At 31.2% G+C, this 26,829-nt stretch overlaps 2 protein-coding genes across 3 annotated transcripts in view; one reads left to right on the plus strand and one right to left on the minus strand.

The window, feature by feature from the left end:
* The window catches only part of LOC135122596 (tyrosine-protein kinase transmembrane receptor Ror-like), a 120,410-nt gene that overhangs the window by 60,959 nt on the left and 32,622 nt on the right, over window positions 1-26,829 (plus strand). For both annotated transcript variants that reach the window (XM_064046874.1, XM_064046875.1), the window contains 4 exons: window positions 1,140-1,295; window positions 6,956-7,050; window positions 7,107-7,244; window positions 10,686-10,848. In XM_064046874.1, the coding sequence (XP_063902944.1) occupies window positions 1,140-1,295; window positions 6,956-7,050; window positions 7,107-7,244; window positions 10,686-10,848 (552 nt within the window). The remainder of the gene's footprint in view (window positions 1-1,139; window positions 1,296-6,955; window positions 7,051-7,106; window positions 7,245-10,685; window positions 10,849-26,829) is intronic.
* On the minus strand, window positions 21,541-23,262 carry LOC135122594 (cytochrome P450 315a1, mitochondrial). The gene has a single exon (XM_064046873.1). The coding sequence runs from the start codon at window positions 23,011-23,013 to the stop codon at window positions 21,616-21,618; it is 1,398 nt and encodes a 465-aa protein (XP_063902943.1). The 5' UTR covers window positions 23,014-23,262; the 3' UTR covers window positions 21,541-21,615.

Genomic DNA, 26,829 nt, shown 5'->3' on the forward strand with positions numbered 1-26,829 from the left:
ACATGTACGTCAGCCTATTTAGAGGCGTTCTTTTTTACAGATAACGGGTATTCAATTGAAAGAGTCATCAAGTTAATATCGCCTTTTTTGACATAAGTAAACGTAGTAGAGAACGCAAGTTTTTTTAATTATCCATAGCGTTGTAAATAATTGACATTTCCGCACTGTCAACTGTCATCACTTAAATCTTAGGTTTATTGTAGACATACTTCACAATGTTAAAAAAAAGTCAAGGTCACCTTGATGACTTTTTCAATTGAACATTCGATACTTCATAATTTTAAACCCCGTTTAAAAGGAATATAACTAGAGGTTAAATTTTACCAGAAAATAATAAAACATTTAAATTATGTATTATAAATTATTAAAATTCGCAGAACGTTAAATTTATTTTGAAAGAGTGTTTAATATTTTTGGGTACCATATCTAGCGCCTCTATTTTTTTACAGTTCTGAGATTTAGAACCTTTGTCAAATAAAAATAAAGTTCTTTCTTTGTACTGGATTACTGTATTCTGCTTTCCTACATTTCCAGTTATGATACAAAATAAATAACCTTTATTAAATATACCTTACGTACTGTGTGACACTACTTAACATGTTATACTTACACAAGAATTAGATGCCTGTTGTACACAATTTACTCGTCTAATGTGCACCAATGAATAATAATTACCAATGCCCTATTCAAATAAAACCCAGAAAAGTTCGCAAAACCGGCCGGTAAAAAGGTTCATCGTCAAAGAGTCGCCTTTATAAGTTGATGTGCAATTACAGTGTTGTCCGTTACAAGGCCTTCAGATATAAAATAATAATTACACGATACCGACATAGTGATGACATGCTAAAACCGAAAAACAATAGTACCCTTTCAACGACTCTTCAGTCAGTCGTCGGGAATTAATTTGAAGCTCAATAAAGTCGGCAACAACTTTTCTTTTTTGCACGACGTTTTTCCATACTACTTAATTTATCTCTGATTAAAAAATAACGATTTGTCCTTTTGCAAGCGTAGAAAAACTGTAGCCAGTGTCATAAACATCTGGACGCATGGCAGAAGCCAGAAGCACACTTCAGTCTGACTTTATTACACTTGTTTGTTTACAAATTATCTGTTCTGAGGTTTTTTTATTATTACAGAACAAAGAGAAGTGGTCATCAGGGAAGGCCCATGTGAGAAAGGAATGTGCGGCGAAGAGGAGGCTTGCAAAGATTTTCAAAATAATACGCACACGTGTATTTGTACACATGATTCACTTCCGCCCACGGCAGAAGGTACTTGCCCCAGGAGGACAGGTGAGATGTTCAAATTCATTGTATTTTTACACCTACCACTAGAGGACGAAATTATTTTTGTTATATTATTTGACGTCACGATGTGTGGTCTCTGTCCGATGGATAATATATCGGTCTGACTTCGCGATGGCAGAGCGGTCTGTTTTTGTGTTATGATTTGTTAAGGGTACCAACATTGCTGTTGAAATAAAAAAGAATATGCTAATATATAGTGCTTAGGGTTAAGTCGATACTGATATTAGTTGATTATAAATTCTAGTTTTTGAATCCGAACCCAGGGAGAGCTACGATGTGTATAACTGGTTCGAGACGTTCTCCCGATTTATTGTTAACACTGATTGCATTTAAAACACAGTAAGGGTGCTTATGATTACAGATACAGACACTGTTCTGTGTATTATTTATATAGAGCAGAACCGAACCAAACATACCCTTTCCGAGTACACAACATAAAATATCGATGATGTACGAAATACCGAACTACGCTTGCGGGGCACCAGAGACATTGAAATAAAAGCAAAAGTAATGTAACCGTCTTCATTACGAAGTGACCTCTCTTTTATAACATAAATCAATACCTAATTCGCTGCAAATTTATTTCACTGTCACTAATATATTAAAAAAAAAATAGAGCAATTTTTTAAACTACGACATTCAGTGGTAAATATACCGGGTTGCTCAAAGATATGCAGTTGGATCTTCTTGAAATTTGGGCTATACTTAAAACGACTCAAGCTCTATTTTCTGTAATTTTTTTAAACTTTAAACTTTGTTTTTAAGATGCAAGGCTAACTTGACTTTTTTTTAATAGCACCACAAGTCACATTGTTAATTTTTGAATAGAAGAATTTTTTCTGAATTCAGAACTGTAACACATGCATACAGTTTTTTATCTAAAACGGCAAATAAAATAATAAATTAAAAAAAAAACTGTAGTTAGCTTCGAAAATAACGTCATCGTTATGTCAGTATGTATTGAAAAGCAAACGTCTACATTCAAGTTTAAATATATTTCAATTAGGAGCATTATTTTCTGATGAGTCTACTTTTTGTTTGAATGGACTTGTTAATCGCCATGACTGTAGATACTGGTCAACACAAATCCACACTGGATGGAGGAGGTTCATATACAGTACGCCCAAAAAATTAATGTTTGGTACGGCATTATTGGTTGCCACATTGTAGGCCCCTTCTTCGTTAACGGAAATTTAACGTCTGACAAATACCTTCAACTTTTGCAACAAAGTAGTATTCCTTGACTTAGACCAATATTTCCCAACTATGAAAAAACAAATTTAGCTGCAGAGTCCATCTGATTCCAACAAGATGGAGCACCAACTCACTTCATAGACCACAAAGTATCGCAGAACTCCAAGAAACAATATTAAAAGTGATTGCCGATATTCCTCCTAATATTCTAATAATAAATTCATGTGAAAACTTTGTGCAACCTATTTACTATTTCCAGGAAGTAAATGGAGAACCTTTCGACCATTTCTAGAAAAAATATTGTTATTTAACTGTTAATTTGATCTTTTTTCAACAATGTAATTTTTGATTTAAATTTTTCAAAAAGCTGTCATAACAGTGTATTGTTATTTCTAGAATATTTTGTAAATTATTTGAAAACAGCAGTTAAATCATTCTGTTACGTTGGCACGTTTATTTCAGTTTATATGCCCTCAGTTATATCATTTTTACAATGTTTGGGCACTAGTGTAGTTTTTGAATAAAGTGTCCTACGCCAAGATTATGACAGGTGATAGTATTGTCACGCCTAGCTAAGACTTTCTGATTTTCAATATTTTTATTTTGACAATTTATTTTACCATGTTGGGAAAAAATAAAATAATGCATGGGTTACATTTCTGAATTCAGAAAAAAATGCACTATTTAAAAACGGAACAGTTGACTACTAGTGCTATTAAAAAAAATCAAGTTAGCCCTGCATCTCAAAAACAAATGAAGTATACAACTTGAAAGAATTGCAGAAAATAGAACTTGAGTGTTTCTACGGGCAGCCCAAATTTCAAAAAAATTCAACAAACCGTTCTCGCGATAATTAACTGCTTCCTTATTTTTTAGTGACCCTGTATATTTGAAATAAAACGTCTGTAAGTTTTGTTACTTACATGAAAGAAGCGTGGATGAAATTAGGGCAGTGTAGGTACCTAGATCTTTTGTCGAAAATTAAAAATTTAAATAAACTCTATAAAAGAAGAAAAATGAAAAACATTACTGTCATTAATGTAATGTTTAACAGTTCTGCGACAAAATTTTGTAGCTTATAGCTATTTATATTTTATATGTTTAACAGCTTCTTAGTAACAGAACAAAATACATACATATATATTTGTGTACATGTACTACAAAATAAAATTGCTGGTGAACATATAAGAAATAGTTATTTTCATGAAAGTTATCTTTTACTGGACGAAGAATGAGGCCGGAAGGCATAGTATTTTTAAACTCCTGAGTCCAGTAGAATAATTTTCAGCATGTGTTGTGTATAAAATTTTTCCTAGAACCACGCGAATTGTTTAAATTGTTTCAAATTTCCGTTTTGAAATTGTTGTTTGTGACAATATTATTACGTTGAACGGGTATTTAAAATCGGCTGGGTTAAACTCAACAATTTATGTCTTAATAACTCAAATTTACACGACTGAATTACACAACGATTATGTTCAAAATAATTCCGGCGCAACTTGTCTGGCTTCTCTTGACACTCTTGATGTGCCGTGATCGAGGTCTTTCTCGAATACCCATCGCGACTTCCGCTTCCAGTCTTTTCTTTAGCGAACACCGCCCGGCCGCCGTCACCGACGATGAGTCACGCATCATTGCCCGTATGGGAACTCATAGGCGTGGTACCGAGGCGGCGTATGGGTTTCTTTCGTAATAATATAATCAATTGTGTGGAAAATATCTGATTTGTGTAGCCGTTTTGCACATAAACAGAAATAAACAATAACGATTTAGTTTTGAATTTTTGTAATCATGAATTGTGTTCTTTATGATGTAGCCGAGGCTGCGGCGGCTGTAGTAGAAAATTTATTGCCAGAAAATCATAGGAAACAGATTATTGATTCTTTTATGAGACCATAAAAAATGAGCATATTTTCCATTGTATGTACTATTTTTGTAATTGGAAGAAGTACCGTAAAATCTTTACACTCATAGTACAGTAATAGTCACTGTGTCCTTCGCAGCCTCTTGCCCTTAGTTAATTAATCTCCGAAACTACTGAACCAATTGCTTTAATATAAAATTTCGAATTGAAGAAAAATGAGTTTTCCGGTTTATTTCCTGAAGATTTTTACTTCCTCATTTGCGTGAAGCATGCGTTCATTTTAACCATTATCCATTTCTATGTTTTTTGCTATTTGAAAGCTCGCACAAAATCCAGATTTCCCGCGGTATGCCTATCTGTTCTGTTCTGGTGGCAACATTTTTAGAAAAAAATTCATCTAAGGTTATTTAGATGGAACTTCCCTCGTTTCTGAAGTACAGTGCACCTTTTCAAAATATTTATAAAATTTGATTTTGGGGATTTTATCCTTTTTTATGATGACCCCTACTAATTAAACTAAAGATATGTGTATAGCATTAAAGTCCAGGCAAAAAAGCATGCTAAGCGGGTGTTTCATGTGAACTTTTCCATTACAAAATTTTTTAGGAAGAACACGTAAATTAACTTGGATGGTGATTCGATCAATAAAATAAATTGGTTCATGGATTAATATTTTTGAATCACCCAGCATGAGCAATTCTAAAAAATATGGACGCACTGATAAACCACAACTACAGAGTCATAATATTTTGCACATTTTAGATAGGATTTATTTGGCAAATGACGTTATTAATTTTGTGGGGAATAAATGGATATATTTTGATTAACGATTTACCATGCTTATATAGTTTAAACGTAAAATTGTAAAATGTTTCTATAAATTGTTTTTTTTTTTTTCAAAAATCTGGATATCTAGGGTAAAAAATAAAGACGAATTCATAAACCACAAGTGTAAGGGTATGTTATTTTATAAAATTTACATGACATTTACCATGCAAAATTTTGAAGTGACGGTTCGGAGATTATTTGTCTAATAAAAATGGACAGAGACGACAGGCAGATGCAGATGGGTGACCAATATTTCATACTGTAGAAATATGAAATGTCGAGAAAACATTAAAGTAGACAGTCGTCGAATGGACCTTATTCTATTATCATATTTCGTTTAGCTTGAAATAAAAACCGGTTGCTTCTTCTCTTAAAATTAACCTGAAGACAGTAAATACGCTAATATTAAGAAATAAAATTTGCAAATTACGTTTTTCATTTTTTTACAAACTGAACTTGTTTAATTAATTATTGTGCTTTAGAGCATTTTTGTTTTTCATTTTGTTTTCCGAACCTAAGATAATTTTCGTTATTTTGACACGTATTTCCTATGTTGTAAAAGAAAACAGATATTTCCACAAATTGCTGAAGGGAATGTGTTCAGTAATAAAAAATAGTTTCTTTACTTCGATTCTTTGAATACCTATTAAGTTTTATGCCCTGAATGTGGCAATATTTGCTCTTGTGTATATAAATAACTTCCTAATGCTACAAAATAAGTTCACTGAAAAAGCTATTTAAGTATATTTCCAAATTCTTACGAAAAAATTTGCGTCGCCTATACATCTTGAGTGTAGAAAGACAAGTAAAAGCAATAAATATTTTCTCTTCGACCAATAAAAGTGTTGTCTGTCTAATACTATTCCAAATAAAATAAAAAATTGGCCATAAGCACGTTTGAAGGCTTAGTTGCGTAAATTGATATTACGTTTTTTATCGACTTGGAAACTGAGTGTGGCTTGACAGATGGTGGAATTAATAATTTTGTCTCCCATTCAATAAAATCAAATCAGCCTCGTATAATTATAAAAGAAACCGTAGAAAACAGATGTTTACAAGCTTCAAACCGTGAAATTCGATACATCTCCAACTTGTTGCATTTGACATTTTCAGCAACTCTTTTGATGTGAACATTTTTATAACATTAACGCTGATTCTAAAACGTCGAAATGATTTCCTTTACCTCTGGATGTTTAATTTTTCTTCCATTATTTGCGTTCTACATGAAAAATAAGGATTTTGATCCTGAGTAATGATATAATTTTACAGAGAAAATTTCTTTTTCACAGTTTTAAAAACAAGTAATCCGGAATTTAATTTAAATTAAATTCTTAATTGCGGAATACCAACATCGACCTGACATGTTCAGTAAAAAGGGATTTTATTAAAAAAAGAACAATTTTTTTACAAACAGATGTGCTGAAGAGATTATTCCGCAGATGTGATTTCACCCAAAAATGTTTTATATTTTCAAATGGCACGTACATAAATGACACAGTCGACGAATTTCAGACTTGAGTGCTTCATAGAAAAAAGGAGTCATAAAAAAATATGTCATTTTCACAAAAAGATGTATACTGGCTAAAGCTTTTAAATGGATATGCCCGACAGTGTTGTTTGGGTTTTTATATTACATATTCGTAAAGTAAAGCATACATATGTGTGGACAGGTTGATTTAATTAAATTGAATATATTATTTTACATTTAAAAATACATATTCTACATTCAATCTGACTACAATTTTTCTTTTAATTCCAGTCTCAATGGACGACAATGCTGGAAGAATTCCAAATGTTCAACCCCCACTAAACAAGCCAACACCATCGTCACTTAGTTCAACAACGATACCAGTCGTAAGTTATTATAATCTTATTAATATATCTTTATTAATGTTATTTTTCAAGTGTAGACCGCCGCTAATGAACATTTACCAGGACCGGACTACGTAATAGTTTCGATCGTAGTGTCAGCATGTGTGTTTTTAATAATGTTATCAGGAATATTATTCAGAAGAAAATTTAGGTCAAGACATCTAAGCAACGAAGGGGTGAGTAAAATTATTACTACAGTTACAGTATGGGATAATATTTATTATGACTAAATAAGAATATTATTTTCAACAAGTGTAATTCATTAAATTCTTATAGTACGGCGATACGTAATATCTAAAGGCTCCCAGAGATTTATAGGAAAATTTAGAAACTACATTTTCCACTAAATGGCTTACGAACAAGCGTCACTTCGATGAAATTGATATTTCGTGAACATTATTCTTGTAAGCTCTCTTTAAAAAGAATATAACTCAGTATTTAACGTTCTAAGATACTTCTAGTGTCCCTAATTCGTAGTACTCAAGTAGATACATACCTGACGAATCATCTATAGTGTACTCATTTATAAAAAAATATATGAAATATATATTCATTTCGACTTTGTGAATTGTGTAGTAGATGTTATAATCAAGCTCTGAATTGTTAGTACAAAAGGACAATTATTTAGGTATTGTTATTTCACATTTTACAAAGAAAATCATGCTATAGAGAACATTTTTCATTGTCTTTAAAGAAATCATTATTTGAGACCACCCTACGGAAGTGATCGCAACACTTAGTAAAATCCTAATACGATGAAAATTGTTCTTCTAAGCTTCTTGTAAAAGCCAATCACTGTTCTTTCTGTCGATATTTTATCCTGGAGATTTAGTGTTACACAAAAAACCAACATACAACACTTGATCAAATTATTTTTGAACATTTATTTAAAATTACACATATTTGGCATTCTTAAAATAAAGAGACTTCAATTTACTCCTGTCCAGCTTTGTTATTCAAATAATCAATAGATTCTTTGTTAGAGATAGCAAGTATTTTTAGACGAAAAGAATTCGAGTTGTCTTAAATATTCGACACATTTGTCGATAAAGTTTTCTACTCAAATAAAATTTTCACCATTCTGTAGGCCGAAATGGAGTATCGTTTAAAAACATAAACTTGCTAATAAAAAAACAATAAAATTTTACAACAATGCATACATCTTAATTGGATGTTAATTTCTACAATTCTGATTCCTAGATGTAGATGGATATTATGAGCTTTCAATTTAATTTTATGCCAAGATTTTTGCATAATGTTTCCTATAAGAGAAAAATATGTTACTTGCAAATTTGCATTAAACAACAGAGGATACTATACCTTCTTTCAGATGAGTGTGACTTACTGATGAGACTCTACATAATTCCAGTGTTTACCGTTGTTAGTGCCAAACCGTTTACACTGCTAGACAAAAAAACGGACACTTTTTATTAATAACAGTAATGCATTTGTACTTAGCATAATAAACATAATAATCTAAACCAAATTATAACAGTTTTCCTAGAACAATAATAATATATATTAATGTTTTCTTAAAAATTAATGAAAACACATTAAGAGAAAAAAAGTGGACCATATTATAGATAAAGTAATATAGGAACAGAAATGAAGAAAATTATACAAGGTCTTGAGAGGTATCATTTAGATAACCTTCGAATGAATAGAATGCCATTTTTAAGCAAAAAGCGAGGAATTTTAGTTAACAAACTTTTGCTCAGTAAAGTCCATAAGTAATTTGCAATTTTGTTACAAATGTTCTGTAGTGATAGCAGATATTTGTAGTACGAGTGTAGTATCATCACCAACTAATTTAAAATAAGATGTGAGATGGATTGTAATATATTCTGAACATCTATAAGTTTGAAGTATCCCTGGCAATTTCACTTGATTTTGCCTCTTTGTTTTAAATTTTCCACATCTACCTAATTAATCGGCTTTGCTATTTGAATAATTTGTACCTGGGTGTAATAGAATGATAGGTTATTATACTTCCATAACCTAAAGAAGAATGCATTAAAGCAAAATAAGCGATTCTTAAACAATTATTATTTTATAATGGCATGTGGCTAACAGGAAACGTCCTCAAACTAGCGTTAGACAAGTAACTTGTCTTTTTTGTTGTCTGTTACGCTTTTCGCGATCATACTTTACAATAGTAATATATTATTGGAACACCTCTAGGTATCAAACAAACAGAGATCGTACTAATGTATAGAATTTCAAAACTTGAAAGAAAAGCTAACCCTTTTTTGTACTGTTGTGTTAACTACCTAAGGCTAATGATTCCGACGGGAGGTTCAAGTGCACTGGTGGTTTGCCTCTTTACTCGTACCCATCTGGTTTGTGTTCATTACTTAACACAATGTTTTACAGTTGACATTAAAATATTTCTGAAAATATTGTTTGAAAAATTTTTAAATGCCATTCGCAGTGTTGATTTATTATTATGTTAATAAAATTGTACTAGAAATAAGAAAAGAAAATATAAAATAGATGTTTGGGTGTGTCTTGCAAAGTATTTAAATTAAATCAGTAAAAGAAGTTAAATTCTAGGCAAACTTTTACCATTTAAATTTACAAAAAAAATCATTTGATAGATACGACATTTTCAAAATCTAATATTTATTTAGAATTAGGTATTATGATGCACTAACATCAGTAATGGAATGGAATGGAATCAGGAATGTAATTTTTTGTACTTCACGAAAGTAAGCAATTTTGAAAAATAAATATATTTATTATTATTTTGGAAACAAATTTTAACTTGTTTATTAAATTATTTATTTTTATTTCTCGAGTTAAATATTTTTATTATAATTATTAAAAAGAGTAATAAACTACATAATAGAAAATAAAAGCTGATATGTCACTTAACTACATGATCCAATGGTTTATAAAGATCTTAAATGGAACCTTTTTTGAATATCGAGACTTAATTATAAGTAGTAAACTGATATGAAAACACTTTCAACATTAAAAATAATGACGTTTTCTATTAGATATAAGTACCTGGTCTGTAGGTTTTTCTTGCTTTTTACAAATTCTTGCAATGTTTATTCTGTATATTCTCACAAATTTGTAATTAGCACTTACCAAATATTTTCTAGATAGCCTTTTTTAGGGCAGAGGACACAGGTAAACCGTTTTCACCAAAACCTGATGATAGCTATAGTAAAACATTATTATAAAATATCAAACCGCGAGTGAAAAAACACATCCTTTACTTTTATTATTCCTTGAGTTAATTGACCGGCTTATTCGGTCAATTTTCCTGATCAAATTACCGATAATAAATGATCGCTCAATTTAATAGAGTGGCCATAATTGTCACCTTGGGGCCTTATTGTCATAATTTATGAATAATGATATGTTAATGAATTTTGTAATCAGCTGTCTGATATTTCTTGTGACTCGTATATTTACGAAAAACAATAACAAAAGAAAATAATATGTGCGTAGACAATAAGTTCCTCCAGATGCAGTTTGCGTCACAGAGTTTGTTAAAGAGTCTATGCATAGGCACACTTCTATACTCAAAATAATGTGGGTCACATATCTAACAAGGTAACACTGTGCGTTGATTTATAAGTTTTCAACGATGTATTTTCTTTTTTCAGGTATCGCCTATTAATTTGAAACACAGTTTGCTGATGGCCGAAAGATACGCCCCCAACCCCCAATATTCAGCGTGTTCGGGCACCGGAGTTCCGCTTCTTCGTAAGGAAACTCTCAAATTTATCAGCGAAATAGGGGAAGGTTGCTTTGGAAAAGTTTACAAAGGTAAATTTGACACTATTTTTCAACGTCAGGTTATTTGAATAATGAATGGATTAGTACACGTTTGTTAACTATTTTGTACATTTTTGGTTGTTATTACCAGTAGAATTCCAATATTTCAAGTATTTGTGAATCACTAAACATTGATTTTCAGATTATAAACGATATTTTATATTTCAGTTAAAAAAAAATGGGGAAAAGGATTTGTAATGTAAAGTAAGACAGATTTGTTTAATTACACTAATTTTGGTGTTCTTATATATTTTTGATTTTACAAATCTTACTACGGTATAACAGTAGACAGTAGGTATAATTACAAAATAAAAAATAAATAAACTTATTTAGTTTTAATTTGGTTTTTTGTTCTACTTGTCTCTTCTACTTTAAAATTAATTACATTATATTTTTCATGGTTACGAAAAGGTTAAATAAATTAATTGCAAATTACAACAAATCTTAAATTATAACAAAAAGTACAAAAAGAATGTAAGATGTAATGTTTACAGCATTACTATATATACCTACTCGTACATCCCTATTTATTCTGAAATAAACCAAAAAATAAAAATAAAAATTGTAATCATAATATAAAATACCGCTGCTTTATTTTATGCCTCTGTGGTCACACACGCCATCATATATCAAATAATTGCTACATTATTTTATGCATTAAATATATAATTTCAACAATTTCATACATAATAATTTACCTTCCACAGTTTATGTTTGCCTGTTACAAGCCAGGTCACTACTATCCATTAATAGAGCTGTGAGGGAGATCTAACAACTGAAATGATTGTTGACAATCTCTTTAGTTTTCTGTTTACCTGTTACCAGACGGGCTCTTTGTGAATGTGTCAGCGCAGAGCAATATGGCCGTATGGATGGGTGAACAAATTACCCGGGTCCGGGCGTCTCATAGACAACAACTGGCGTATACTCCAGATATAGTTGTAATAACAAATTAAAGATATTTATAATATAATAAAAATTAACTTTGACGTATTTAAAAAATGTATATACAGTATACAGGTATCCCAGATAAAATACTGCGTCCTTTATATCTTGAAAATACAAATATTGAAATCTGTACATTCCGTTGTTTTTAGTTTAAAGGGTGAAGCTTCATTCGGCACATTGTGAATATAACGCATATATGGTGTCGGCGTCGTGACGCTTACCTATATTTTTTTAAATTCCAAGATATATGTTTTAACGGATTTTATTAGGTCGTTAAATTGCGGTTACAACTTCATAAAACACTTCCATGTGCTCTACCATATGAAAAAAAGTCATTTAGTTGGCCATGCAATTTATTTTTATAATAACGATGTTGGCAACACCAACGCGTGCCTTGTTCACTTTGACAATTATGATCAAATAAACTCTCAAATTAACTGTCAAATAACTGCATCGTGAATATATTTTTTTCCGAAACAGATCTTACTAATTGTTTGTAAAATAAAGTATAATTTCATTTAGTTTTCAGTTTTTTAAATATTTTTTATCATTTGAAAATAAATAAATATCTAAGGTCCAGTTTACCGAATATTTGAATTGAGATTAAGTTGATCACGTGTTTAATGAGAAATTTACCGACATCTGATTGTCGTAGACAAAATTATATAACACAATTTTACAGTTTAACTTAATTAGAAACCGCAAAACGGAATGAACTCTTGGAAACGTTTTAAGGCTGTCGTAAGCATGGTAAATCGTTAATCAAACTATCTGTTTGTCTGCTCTCCCTCAAAAACTGATGATGTCATCTCAAAATTTTTCTTGATAAATCCTATCAAACATGTGCAAAATATTATGAATCTGTACCTGTGCATCTGTGCATAATATCCTTCATATTTCTTTTAAAAAAGCTTATATAAGGTGACTACAAAATTTAATGATGAAAGAATTTGTTTTATTGAACAAATCAAGAACGGCTCCCCCCATTTTGAGAATACAGCACGTTACGCATGTCATGCTTCACTACCTGTAGTTTAACAGTGTTCACACGTATCTTTGTTTTAAGAAATCTAAACTTAAACTAGTGGTGATATCTTCTATTGTACAGATTAGTGTCCAATTACGCTGTGCTTATGTGACATAAGAAAGTGTTCCAGCATAAAAACGCTTACGACTTAAAATTTAAAAGAAAAGTGTCCATAGCAGTGCCAAATAAGCGACAAATTTCAGAAGACTATAACAAGTATAGTTTACGACAGATTATGTTAATTTTAAAAAACATTGTAGGAATTACATAATTGTTTCTGTTTTTATACTCAGGGCAAATTCAAGGAAAAAAAGTTTGTTTTCATTTTGAAAAATGCGTATATTATTATTATCGGTGAGGTGGAGCGCGTCATTGTCGAATTATATTTCATTTTGTAAAACAATTACGAGGGGGAGCCTCGCGGCATTATGACATTCACGATTCATAAGCCCATAGTAGAAGACGATTCTGTCAGGTTTGTGCGGTGTGTATTAGTGAAATTGAAATGAGTAGAAGATATGTTAATACCAGTTCTAGCCAGGGGGTAATCGTGCTGATTTTTTAAACAGGTCTCAATTATTTAATCTTCATTAATAATATAAAAAATCACAAAAGTATTCCTATTTTTTGTTCAGTATCTTTTCAGAATACTAAAATAGTCGTGGTTTAATAAATAGTTTTTCATGGCAGTTACTCAGTTTTCAAGAGCACTCAAAGGCAGTCCGCTTCTTGGATATTTTGTGTCAAGTTAAGAACCTGATTTTTTAGTTAGCTAAAATGAGAAAATGGGACGATTTTAATTGGATTGAAGATTATTTATATATACCCACTCCACCTCACGTCACGTCACGTCACGCTACGTCAGGTCAGGTCAGGTATAATATATACATATAAATTTTTTTTTGAAATCATTCACTGTAGTTAACCAAAACTATTAAAAATAAAATTTAAGTAAGTGATTTTACTTGAATTTTATAATAACATAACTAATTAATCCATCCGCAAAACCACCAGCAGCATTTTTTCGTTATCTCTGCATAAGCTAGATGATAACAACTTTGGTCATTCAAAACACGCAAATTTGGTTTTCTCTTTTTTGCTCACCATTAAAATAATATCTTTTTGTACATTTGCACTCAGTGTCAAGATTTTTCGCTTCGTACAACATATTTGGGGTTGATATTTTATCAGTTTTATCACCATGATCGGAAATCTGTACTTTGGATCCGTACTTTTGCTGTCAACACCAAAAAAAGTTGCACAGTTTTCGTGATTGCTCGTGATTGCCAAATACATATATGGTAAGGACCGTTTAATACATCTTTAATATTATAATATAATGAATAATTTTAATTGTTGAGAAATTTTATACCCACATGCAACAACCATTGTACGATTCTACTACTTTGTGGGATAGCCCGATGAAATAAAATGTTGGTTGCCTATACTTACAGACTGACTAAATACATAAAACATATCTAGGTATTTATGTATACATATAACAATGGAATATTGAAAAAAAAAAAATAGCCTTTAGTTCTCAACTAATTCATTAGATTTAATAAGGTTATTAAAATTTGGCCAATTTTATTTAAAATATCCTAATCAGAAAAATGTAAAATTCTAATAAATCAACAAAATTTGACACTATTTTGTTAAACCAGATGTTGTATATGCAAATTGCAATAACAGGACTCGACACCAAAAAAATGCATAACCATCAAAAGTTTTACTTTTAAATAAAATTCTCATCTTGTGAAAATCAAATCATATCAAACCCCTTATAAAATGATTATATTTCCCCAGTATTCCTATAACGGTATTCCAGATAAATCGCCGCGGTCTGACAACGGATAAAAATATTGAAATTCAGTAAACGCCATTGTTTTTCGCTTGAAGAAGGAAGCTTAATTTAGTGCATTGCAAATGTGATATATAAGTTATATTTTTTTAAATTGCAATGTACAGGCTGAGTCAGCTAAAAGGGGACACCTCCAGTCACTTTTTTTTTATTTATTAGCCAAAAGTACTCTTCCTCATGTAAGATTTGGTAAAATGTTTTACTGGATTGTTCACAAAAACATAATAAATGAAATAATTTCATCAATCTCAAAAAATAAATTCATTCATTACTTACATAAAAACGTGTTTATCGAACAAAGCACAGCAAATGATTTAAGAAAATATTATTTTACAAAAGCAAGTAAACAATATCAATAGCTATATATTTTATTAACGTCCGTGACGGCTAAGGCGGTTATGGCACTCTTTACATTCGTGCTGTGTTCAAGATTTTATCGGTTTCTGCCTATTTTAATCCCATAATCCAAAAATTAATTAAAAAATAAATAAATTTGGTTGATTACATTTGCATGATATATTTCGGTGTCATAGTTACATTTTGTTGCTTATACAAAAAAAAAATGTGAACAGAATTAGAAAAATGTTGGAGTTAGGCGACGTATTGTCCGAAAATGTTAAAAATGCACCCAGTCAAGCATAAAACAGTTTATTTAAACTGTTTTATTTAAAACCGGTAAAGTTATTTACATTTATTGCTTTTCACATTCATTGCTTTTCAATACCTTGATAAATGTTGACAATTGACATTTGGGTAAGGTAATATATTACTCTACCAATTTTACATACAGTTATGGCTTTCCTACCAGCCAACTTTTATAAGTGTAAACAGCCATTTAATAGACATAAACCGGTAAAAATAATATTTACTGGAGTATGAGTATTTTTTTCTGAATTTTATAGTAAAATAAAAGTTGATTAATAATCAAGTAAAAAACAATAGCTTTCACAGAATTTCAATATCTCTATCCGTTCTCAAGATATCAGGCTGCGGATTTTTTTGCTGAGACACCCTGTATTTTTTAACGGATTTTGATAAATCATTAAATTACGATTATAATGATATAAAATACTTATAAATAAGTGTTATTGTATTAGTTTTAACTGTAAATTACAGAAATTATCTAAACGAAACATAAAACACTTTTAATAAAAGTATTGTAACCGTATACTTTTAGATTGCCGGCATGCTGGCATTGGATGCACCGCGCAACGTGATAAATTTTTTAAACTTCAAACATCAGAGTGAAAAGAAGGCATAATAGACTGTTATGCATCAACATTTTCAAAATCACAGAAAAACAAAATTTTGACCGCAACTGCACATCTAGTTACCATAATGGAAACAGATGTGCAACCACAATTACACTATCTTGTGTTAAATGTTACGGTTGGCTTTAAAAAAAAAAAAACGGGAAATGAAATTTGACCTAATATGAATTAAAAATTATGTCAATTCTTGTCTATTTGACAATAATATCTGTTAAAAAGATACATAAGTGGAGTTTTTTAACCTAAATTTCTAAATAGCTGCTTCAAAGTATGAAAAATTAATAAAATCTGACAGAATTTTTTCTGATATTTTCCGTTTTTTTTTTCGAAGCCAACCGTGTAGCATTAGAAATCTTGGGGTATTACAATACATATTTCTTTGCTCTCGGTCGAAAATGGTTGAATTTTTTAATGCCTTAAAAGGTTTATTATGAACATTGGGTTGGCAACAGAGGCCAACCAATTTAACGTCCTTAGAATTATTTTAATGATAATACTTAAAAGATGGCTTATTTGCGACCCTTCCATGAATCAGAAAATTGAAATTTTGAATTAGGAATGTATAATATTGTGCCTAATTTCACTTGTAAATCCCTGCTAGAAAACTATTAACGCGACTCAAAGTTATTAGCATGTAAGCGTTAAAAAAATGACGCTGTATACATCCCATTTGCAATGTACTAAATTAAGTTTCCCCCTTCAAGCTAAAAACAAAAGCGTTTACAGAATTCCAATATCTCTATCCGTTTTCAAAACCTAAGGTCGCACAATTTTATCTAGAACATCTGTACATGGAAAAATTAAAATATTTACTACATAATACGAATATGTTCTGAACTGGGTCGATATCTAAATTAATTTGGTGCAAACAATTGTATTTATACCAATATTACTAAAACGGACTTTTAATTTATACTAAATGTTGATGTGCCAGATGATGTTTTTTGTTTTGAAAAGTTTTTAAATTCTGTTCTATGGGCATATTTTCCAAATAAATTTGAACCAAATTTTGATTTAAGTGCTTTTATTTTAGTACTTTCTAGTCTAGCTTTATATTCTAGTCTCGATACACACACCAAAACTAGAAATATTTATAATTAGTTTTTTTATAAAGATAGCTAGTTTTAAAATATTTAACTGATTTTGAGTATCTCCGATGTCGCACAATATTTAGTTTTTGTACAATAGTGTAAGAAAAGTGTTCATTATAAGACTGTTACCCCGTAGTGATACGGTTTACCTTTTCTATTTATACAAGTTGATTCCCCTTACATTTAAAATAAAATATGTATTAATGTGTTTTTTCAAAAATCATACTAATCCATTAATGAAGTAGTCAATGTATGGAATTATTGAATTAAAATAATTAATTAAAATAAATTAACTGACATATTTAATCTACATCACAGGTTAGGTTATCACATAATTAGGAGTAATTGCATGTAATTAATTATAAAAGTGGTCAGGGATCTCAGCTTGTTTCCTTATGCTAATTAACAGTAATAACGAATCGATTTCCGAAACATAAAAATTATTTGATAATTTTGAGGTTTCGGAGATAGATCACCATGTATGTTCCTTACAATTTGAAAGTAACTTATACCTTGTTTATTCTAACATGGTGATGTTCATTAACCGAAGCGTTAATTATTATTTAATTCTTCACAGATTCTACAGTTATACTAATTTGCGGAAGCATAAAAAAGTTTGAAATCCTATTAAAAAAAAAACTATTATAAAATCGAAACATCTGGAATTACACATTATAATTATTAAAAATATATCAACTTGCTGATTGACGCTACGTAATTCTTAAACCAACGGAACATGTATGTACAATCTAAAAATTATCTAGTTAAGTACGAAATTTTAAATTATCTACTTAAGTATGAAATTTTAAATTATCTGAGGTATGTAATTTTAAATCAGGGGGAAATAAAAAACTTTTATGAATTTATAACTGCATAATGATCGTGTTCCGCTCGATCCAACTGATCTCTTTATACACTTCGAAGAGAGAGGTAAGCAGTTACATCTAATTCCATTAACTCATCCGAAACACCAAACGGATGCATGTATCACCAGTCTATTATATCGAACTATATCTGTGTTTTCCGGTATCATAACATTTATAATGGTCACTCCTACAAATACAATCTTGTAGGGATGGTCAAATTGTCAAAGTGTGGAATTTTGGAACATAAGTGAACATTGAAATTTTTCTTGCTTCTTATCTGTCGTTTTTTGCTAAAGCATCAGAATCATGTATATACTTTGAAAATAGCCAAGGCTTCAACTTTTCTGAGGCATAAGTAGCTCCTTAGTCTCATCGTAGATTTGTTGTGTTCTAAATTTACGTTTGAATCCGCAGCACATATTTTGGGTACATTTATTATTTTATTAAACTTCTAAGCAGTTACTACTGAAATACCTGTTTCCAGAAAATCAACACCAAGTTGATGAAGACCTGTGTTAAAGTGTCAACGTTTTTCCATTAACTGCTTCATGGTAAAAAAATTGACTTCACTGTTGCGGTAGAATCTGATAGTTTACTCCGTGTTATCTAACGAGTTAAATAAATATATAGTTTTGTCATTCTTACATACTAATATTTTGAGGACAAGGAATATATTGTTTTTCTTCTTGATTTCTCATTGCTAAGAATTCTACATCCACTTTTGCTGCTGTTTTGTCCATGATTTTTTAATAAATTTCCGACCTTTGTTTTAACATCTCTTTTGATAATATGCTGACAAATTACTTGTGTGTTTTTTCCAATTCTGCTATTAGGTAAATACTTGATTTTATTGTTGTCCCTTATTTCTGACTGAAGTCAGAGTTTCATATAGTTCTGGGTATGAAAGTTATTTGAGTCCATACTACTAATGTTTATGTCCCTTGTTTTTCCTTTCATCAGCTGTGTAGACAATTACAAGAAATTAAAAAAGTTAGGGAAATTTGAGTTTTCAACTGAACAGCGTAAATCTTTATCATTTGGATTGACTTAATTTCAAAGTTTAAACCTTTAAATATTTCATTTATTTTAGAATACATAACTTAAAAAAAAAACAATAAAGCTGATATATTGTATTTTCATCACCAGATGAAAACTCCTCATTAAAAAAAAAAAATAAATAAATAAGAAATGTTTATTTTATTCACATACTACTTACTTTAGTGCCTACAACTTTTTTGTGACGTTTATTAAAAAAGGAATCGTTTAAATTTGTTTAAGGTTTTTAATTTAAACGTCACTTAAAATTTTCGGGTCATTAACTTTATAGCTATGTACTTCAGCGAGTTAGGTACTACTTGGTGAAATTGCAGCAGTTCTAGCAGATCTGGTTTTTCCATGATTGTTAATAGACAAAGAAACAATAAATAAAATAAGTAATAATTCCGACAAATAATTATTTTTAGATGGGGAGGTGTTATTATTATTATTTAAAATGTTGTTAATAAAATAATTTGCAAACTACGTAAACAGTGCGTTCTGAGTCATTAAATAATCGCACAAAAACAAGCTGTTCGGTCAGTCAATAAAATAACATTATTATTATTATTTCTGTTTGTTTATAGTATGCAATGTAGCGTTTTATGACCGACTGGGTTCTTTTTACCCCACTAATGCCATTTTTTCATTTTTCCGAATCAGAAAAACTATGACTATTTTTTGCTGACTTTTGAATTAATAGAAATTAAAAATTTATTAACAAAACGCTATAAAATGGAGAATTTTCTTATTTTTCGTACACGAAGTGCTGAAATTGACTTCATTTATAAAAAGAATTATCAATGAATATTAGGAGCAAAATTATTTAACAATAAATTATTTTCCAGCCAAAAAAATTTGAACGTCTGGTAATAAAATTGGAATTTAAACATACAGCGAGTTCATTATTTCAAAACAATCTGTGCATTGCTCAAATTGTTTGGTACGTATACGAAGAAAAATATTTTCAATGATACGAACTCCTAAGCGTGAAGTTTTATCATTAATATTTGTCCTAAGGCAATGTTTTTGAAAAACATTACACAAGAGATGAGGCAACGGCAACGATTCGTTCGTTTTACATTTATACGAGCATACATAACTCTTAATTAAACTAGAATAGCGTCTCCTGTCGCTGGCTGCCGTTGTCTTAAGAGGGACATCAAACAAAAAATCTTTTGTATTTTACGATTATATCACGGTTAATTTTAGAAACCGCATTATATTCGTTAAAATAAAATAAGCAGACTTGTTTAAACGATAGAATTGTAGAAAATATAAAAACCTCATTTAAATATTAAGACAAGTACACCGACGTTACTAAATGAAAATATTTTGATTATCCAGTTCCATATTCACCTGGAGTGATGTCATCGTCACATACAGGTAACATTAAGACATCGAGCCAATATTTCCAACACGTTATTGCTGAATGTAGGCGATTTCTTGACGCATTTCTAAAAAAAATATCTTTTTTCACTTCCATTTAAAATCAAGTTGTTTTTATGCTGAAAAAGCTATCCAGCGATAACAAAATGCGGTTTTTGCGAGAACCGCGGTGAGCACCTGTTGAATCGTCGTAAATACGTACCTACGTACAAAAAAGATATTATGGGTGATTGTAGACAAAATTCAATTTTCTACTTATTTAAATGATAAATTTTGTGTCAATATTAAAATAATCTCCACGTACAGGAGTAACGCGGTATTGACCAATCACCACATGAAATCATGAATAGTGGTTGACACTTCCTGGACATCAATGCACAATTGCATTATTTTTATGAATAACTGTGATTCGGTTTATTTTGTGTAAATTAAATTTCAACAACTCGGAAACTTATCTTCATTTTGTATGCGGGACTATGAACTCTGGTTTGTCCTTGTAGATTTGAAGTCATCAAGGCCACTTCCACTGATCATAATTAGGTGAGGGAATTTAGATTTTTTTACCTGCCAAATATAAATTTCAGTGTTACATAATAATAATTACATCTTCCAGTGTGGAGCAAGCAGAGCACGTTAATGTTTTTTAGTGCAACTGAAGCCGACGAAGAACTTTAACTCCTGTTAGGTCACTTAAAATTTCACGGCTGGTTGAGCGCTGATAATGATCCTATTGGCATGAAATTAAATTTTTAAATTCTCACACGCCCAACTCGTCTTACTCTACAATGTAATTGTGCTACATTAGAGTAATGAGATTTCATCAATTTCTTGACTTACTTGGTCTTGTGGTTTTCTTGCAGTCGAACTACGCCACCAGGTTGTATGTACATACAAAATTATGGTTAATTATGGTAAGATGTGCAGATGGTACTTTATTTACCAGCACATCAACCTGCTACATTAATCAATGCTAATCGATAAGTGTTGGCAGATGTCAAATTTCTATTTACCAGTTTAGTCGTAAAAAGTGAAAAAATTAAAACGACATGTCTGAATGTATTATGAAATATTTTAACCTTAGATAACGATAAGTATAGTAAACACGGCACTAAGAATGAATTATTGTTTTGATTAGACATTTTTAAGACAACGAACGGTGATAACCTTTCTGTATCAAGAAAATGAAACAAAAATAGAGAATTAGAAAAAATGTATTGACTTACAAACTACACAGTAAGGTAACATAGCAAAGTCTTGTAAAATAATTCAGTCAAAGTTTCTTAAATTTTAAGAGGAGAGGTTCTGACGGATGCACCACCATCTTCATAACTATATCAATATTATTCTTATTACAGAGTTCGATATCAAAATTTTTAACAAACTTCAAAAGTGTCGTTTGTAGCTGAATTTCAGCAATTCTCTTTCCGACACAAGATCTCAGTCCCATTGCAAAAGGTAAACTCGCTCTCTGCATTTTAATATCATACATGGACTCTCTACGATCCCACCTCTCCGGTTTAAAACTGTCAGCATCTGGAAAATAGCGCTCGTCACGACCGGTGGTGTACAAAGACAGAAGAACAGGGGTGCCTTTAGGCACCCCATAACCGGCCACGACGCCATCCGCAGGTAAAATTCTCGTTAGAAATGTCGCAGTGGGGTACATTCTTGCACCCTCCCTCATAACAAACTTGGCCATTGTTGGATTCACACGCAATTTTTCTTGAACATGTGGATGTTTAGCCGTTAGGTACAACATCCACTCGAAAGACACAGCGGTGGTGTCCCCAGCAGCTAAAATTAGATCCACGATGATCCTCTTAATCATCTCAAATTCTATTTTCTCGTTCATCAATTTAGGGAGCAATCCATCTTGCGCATTCAAAGTCTTAAGGGTGGTAACCAAAGAGTTCGCGTCACGCAACGCGTTGTGAACAGCGTCGACAAAACGGTTCCATCGCGGGATTTTTAATTTTGAAGCCAGGGACACCGGAATCACCGACAAATCTGCAGTTGTTTGAAAAATTAAGTGTACGATTTTAGCTAGATTTGTTACCTCTGTGTCTAGGTCTCGGTGATGTTTCTTATACGTTTCAGCCCCCAGTAAAACCGAGACTATAATATCCGCGGACCATTTGTAGAGCCGCCCCTTCAAGTCTTCGTAACACTCACTACCCGTTTTTTCTATTTCGCGGACGAAGTTTTCATTCACGATTTCGCAGGCGTCGTATATCCACCGCGTATCTCCTTTTAGAAGTAAGGTATTGAGTATCCTCCTGTAGTGCCACCAGTCAGGCCCATCCATGAAAAAAATCCCCCTCGGACACCCATACATTTCGTTGTATTTTAGCCACGCGTCTGGGACCAAGTGACTGGGGTATTTACCCTCTTGGTCGAACACATCCCTCATCACTTCCGGGTCTGCGACGAACACGGACTCCAAAACTCCCAGTTTTTCCCTGAAGATGGGTCCTAATTGTTTGTGTCTCTTGTCGATGTATCTATGTAGTTGCTGGGTGGATCCCTCGGCGATGAGGTCCAGCGTAGTGCCCACGAGGGGTAGGCCCTTCGGCGATGGTATGTCCTGATAGTCGAGCACGGTGTTGGCGCTCACGGCGGAGCTCTTGAGGCGTTTCAGTTGGGTAGAGAGAACACGACGGAAGAGCATCGTTACGGCTCTACGACAACACTGTTGTGACCTGCGACCGGTCGTAGATATAAGCAAATAACGGCATTTTTCACTATCATCGGCTCTAGGTATAGTGCGTAGTGTTAGGCGTGTTCTTTCCGGCACGGGGCTTAATTTGGTTTAATTATGGGGGCACTAATCCTCGTTAATTTTTAATTAATCGGGGGACGTTTACGAAAGTAAGCGACGCTGCAACGGTATCAGTGTGTGTTTAAACGCGATAAGTTTATCTCGATGACAATGGGATTTTTTTAGTAATTTAAACTTTTTTATAATTCAGTTAGTGAAAGATTTATGAAACGGCTTATTTTTTGGTCTGTTTTGTTATCAAGAAAGCGAAATTGTGTTGCTTTTAGGTTTAACGACGACGTGTTTTTAATTAAAACTGAATATTTAAATTTATGCAGAATTAGCAGGTTACACACAACAGGAAATTATTACAGTATTCACGTTTTTCGTTATAAATATGACCTGTTCATACATAACAGATTTCAGATATTACATGACGTGTGGTGCTGGTCGTAAATAGGAGTAATAAAAAAAGTTTTATTTCGTGAATATTGTGAGTCCAAACGTTTAAAAAAAATCTAATTAGGTGTGTCATTATTTTTTGTACGACCTTTTTCCGCTACTAAATTTGAAAACTTTGGTTTACCGTTGTTTCGCGTCATCGATTTTTTATGGCAATCCTATTTTTATACTAAATGACTATGCAAAATATACTTAGTTAAATCGTTAAAATTTCAGGTAGTCAAATAAAAGCAAATAAGTAATTAGAGCAAACAAGTCGGTTTAAAATTACAGAGGATATACTTACCCAAAATTTTATTGTTTTTAATATACTGTTATTGTTATTATCATTGTTATTACATTTTTAACAGAATTTTCCTTGTAAATGTAGGAGTTAAAATTTTATCTAAAAAAAAAAATATACAACTGTGTTCGATCTTGAAACAGCGATAAAAATATTTTGGGCTCAAAATACCCACAATATTTTTTCTACAACATAAAGAAATTTTTCAAACAATAACGTGTTAAAATAATTATTGTTACTTTGTAAATTTCAAACTAAACAAATAAACAAACAAACAATTTTACAAATTTTATTTTTTATGATAACCCCTATAAATTAAAGAAAAGTTAGATGTGGACTGCTATGCGTATATTTCAACTAGCTGTCCCATAACAAAATTTTGTGATGACATTTTAGGAAAAACACGTATATCAGTTTGAATAAGTGCAGTGTAATACTAAGAATAACAGTACTGTATACTTAAATTTTCGGAAAAGGGGGTGAGCCGTTCTTGATTTGGACAGTAAAATAGATTGCCTCATTAATTAAATTTTTTCAGGCACCCTGTATTAGGAATTTTGAAATGCCGTCCTTAATTTTTTTGAGGGATCAACGCTTACCATAGCTTTAAAACATTTGCAAGATTTCAGAGAATTCGTTTTTGCAGTTTCGAAATTAAATTGCAAAATGTTCTACAATTTTTTTTTCCAAAAAGTTTGATGTCCAGGGTAAAATCTCAACACGGATTCATAAGCCATAAGGGCAGGAGTATTTTATTTTATCAAATTTAAATAAAATGACCACTGTAAATTTTGGAGATGACGTTATACCGTTGTTCGTGGGGATGCTTAGCCAAATGTTAGTCAGCGTTTTACCATCTGCACGATATTCTTTAAGAGTATAAAAAATTTGGCAACAATTGTTTTAGTAGATTATCTGTCTAATAAAAATCTGGACAGAGGATAGACAGACAGAAACGAGAGACCAATTTTTTTAGTACTCTAGGACTGATGAACCGTCGCGAAAACATAAAAATGGCCAGTCGCCCGATGGACTCGATTACAATACTTCCTTAGCTCGGAAAGTAAAGATGCTTATTAGATCAAGTTCTTTTATCCATTCCCAAAAATACCATTTTTCATTTTCTGAACTTTTAGGAACACAGTAACATTATGATTAGTGTTACATTGTATGAATCAAAATTAATATGTATGTTTCCATTTTCCATCAAAGGTTGCTGGCATCAGCTCGAAAAATACGAAACTATTACATGTGCTGCAACATTTTTTTTTGGATTGCTTACAAAGAACATCTTAAAAATAAGAATGTGTGTTGTTCACTGTCAAAAGCGGGTCATCTAATTTAAAAGAAATTCTGAGGTCAAGATTAGTACACTTACCTCCACAATTTTCATTGACAAGTGTTCTCTAAGATGCAACGTTAGTTGTGCTTCAAAGGCAAGGGAAATTCTAACTTTCTAAATAACTTTGCGTATACTTTTTGTAACATCTTGGATTTTTTATTCCGTAGACAGCTTTATAACTTTCCAATTTACTTACACTTTTGAGTTTTTTTCAAATCAGTGTACTTTAGTATAAATGACATTTTAATAATAATAATAATTAACAAACATGAGATTTTTTCATTTTTCTTCGTAATTTACAACTTAAAAAGTTTTACTGGTGTTGTCAAAACTGCTCTTCAAAGATAACTTTGCGAATACATTTTTAATAAATATCAATAGTACTCATTTTTGTTTCCAAAAGTGTGTTAACAAAGGAATTTTGCTTATTGTTAATTGCACTAGGTAGATGATCTTTAAATCTAAGAACTGATTACATTAAAATTGTAAATGTAATTTACGATTATCGTGAAGATATAAAAATAACATTGACCTCTAGCTGTAGTTTAACTGTTCACTTATTTCTAGCGTTGCGAATGATACTCTCCTGAAAAAGCTTAGATCTTCAAATTTTACCATTTATTTTAGGGATTACATTTTTTATAAGATACTTTGACTGATTTGCAGATTACTGAACATCAGCCAAACTTCATTGTTGATTTCCTTCAGAAAGTTGATGACGTCATCTCAAGTGTTATTAAAAAATATTGAAAAACATTCATAGATTTGCGATATTGCTTGTCTTTGAAGGAAATTTAAAATTCCTTTTATTTTATGACTTACGTTACTGAACATACAATTTGTATTTTCACGTTGCATTTTTAAATCATAGTCGTTATAGTCACCGACGTTTGTATGACAAAGAGTGTCTTTAATAGGTATCTTTGCAGAATGTAGTTTGCAAAATTAAAAAGAAAAAAAATTTGTATAAAGAAACTATGTCAAGAGTCGTATCGAATCTATAAATTTACGTTCACGATTGACTATAACTTTTGTAGACATTTACAATCTTAGGAAATTAGTTTAGTGATTTATTTCCACTAAAAATGACGTCATTATCTCACCTTATATTGTATAAGAGACTTTATTTTATTTTTCGTAATTTTACTTTTCTGTTATTACATAATATTCAAATTGCTTTTGATGTATTAGGCTGTAGCATCTGGTACTTTTTCACTATCATAATTTTAAAATTCATAAGACTTTATTATGAAGCACATCTGAAAAATATCTAACTAACGTAGTGAACGTTTTGAAAACTATATTGGAATCTGACATCGCTATATTAACGGAATATTTCTCTAAGCTTAGGAAAGATATCACTCACTGACTCTTATCAACCTGTCTACTTTCTTTTTTACACATTCTATTTTGTTATTAATGTTATTTAAAAATAAAACACATGTGATTAACTTGTGTGTTAACATATATAAACTAAAGTGTTAAGTCTATTTGTTCATATACTTATGTCTAATAAAATAACTAGACAGCAAATATTTGCACTGAAACAATGCTACCATGAAGTTGTACGTAAATGACAATTCCGTGAACAATTATCTCATTATCTTTTTGTTGATCGCATCACAGTGCAAGTCTGAAA

Source organism: Zophobas morio, unplaced genomic scaffold, assembly GCF_036711695.1.
Source record: "Zophobas morio isolate AGI-343-1 ecotype UQ-CSIRO unplaced genomic scaffold, CSIRO_AGI_Zmor_V1 ptg000005l, whole genome shotgun sequence".
Lineage (NCBI taxonomy): Eukaryota > Metazoa > Arthropoda > Insecta > Coleoptera > Tenebrionidae > Zophobas > Zophobas morio.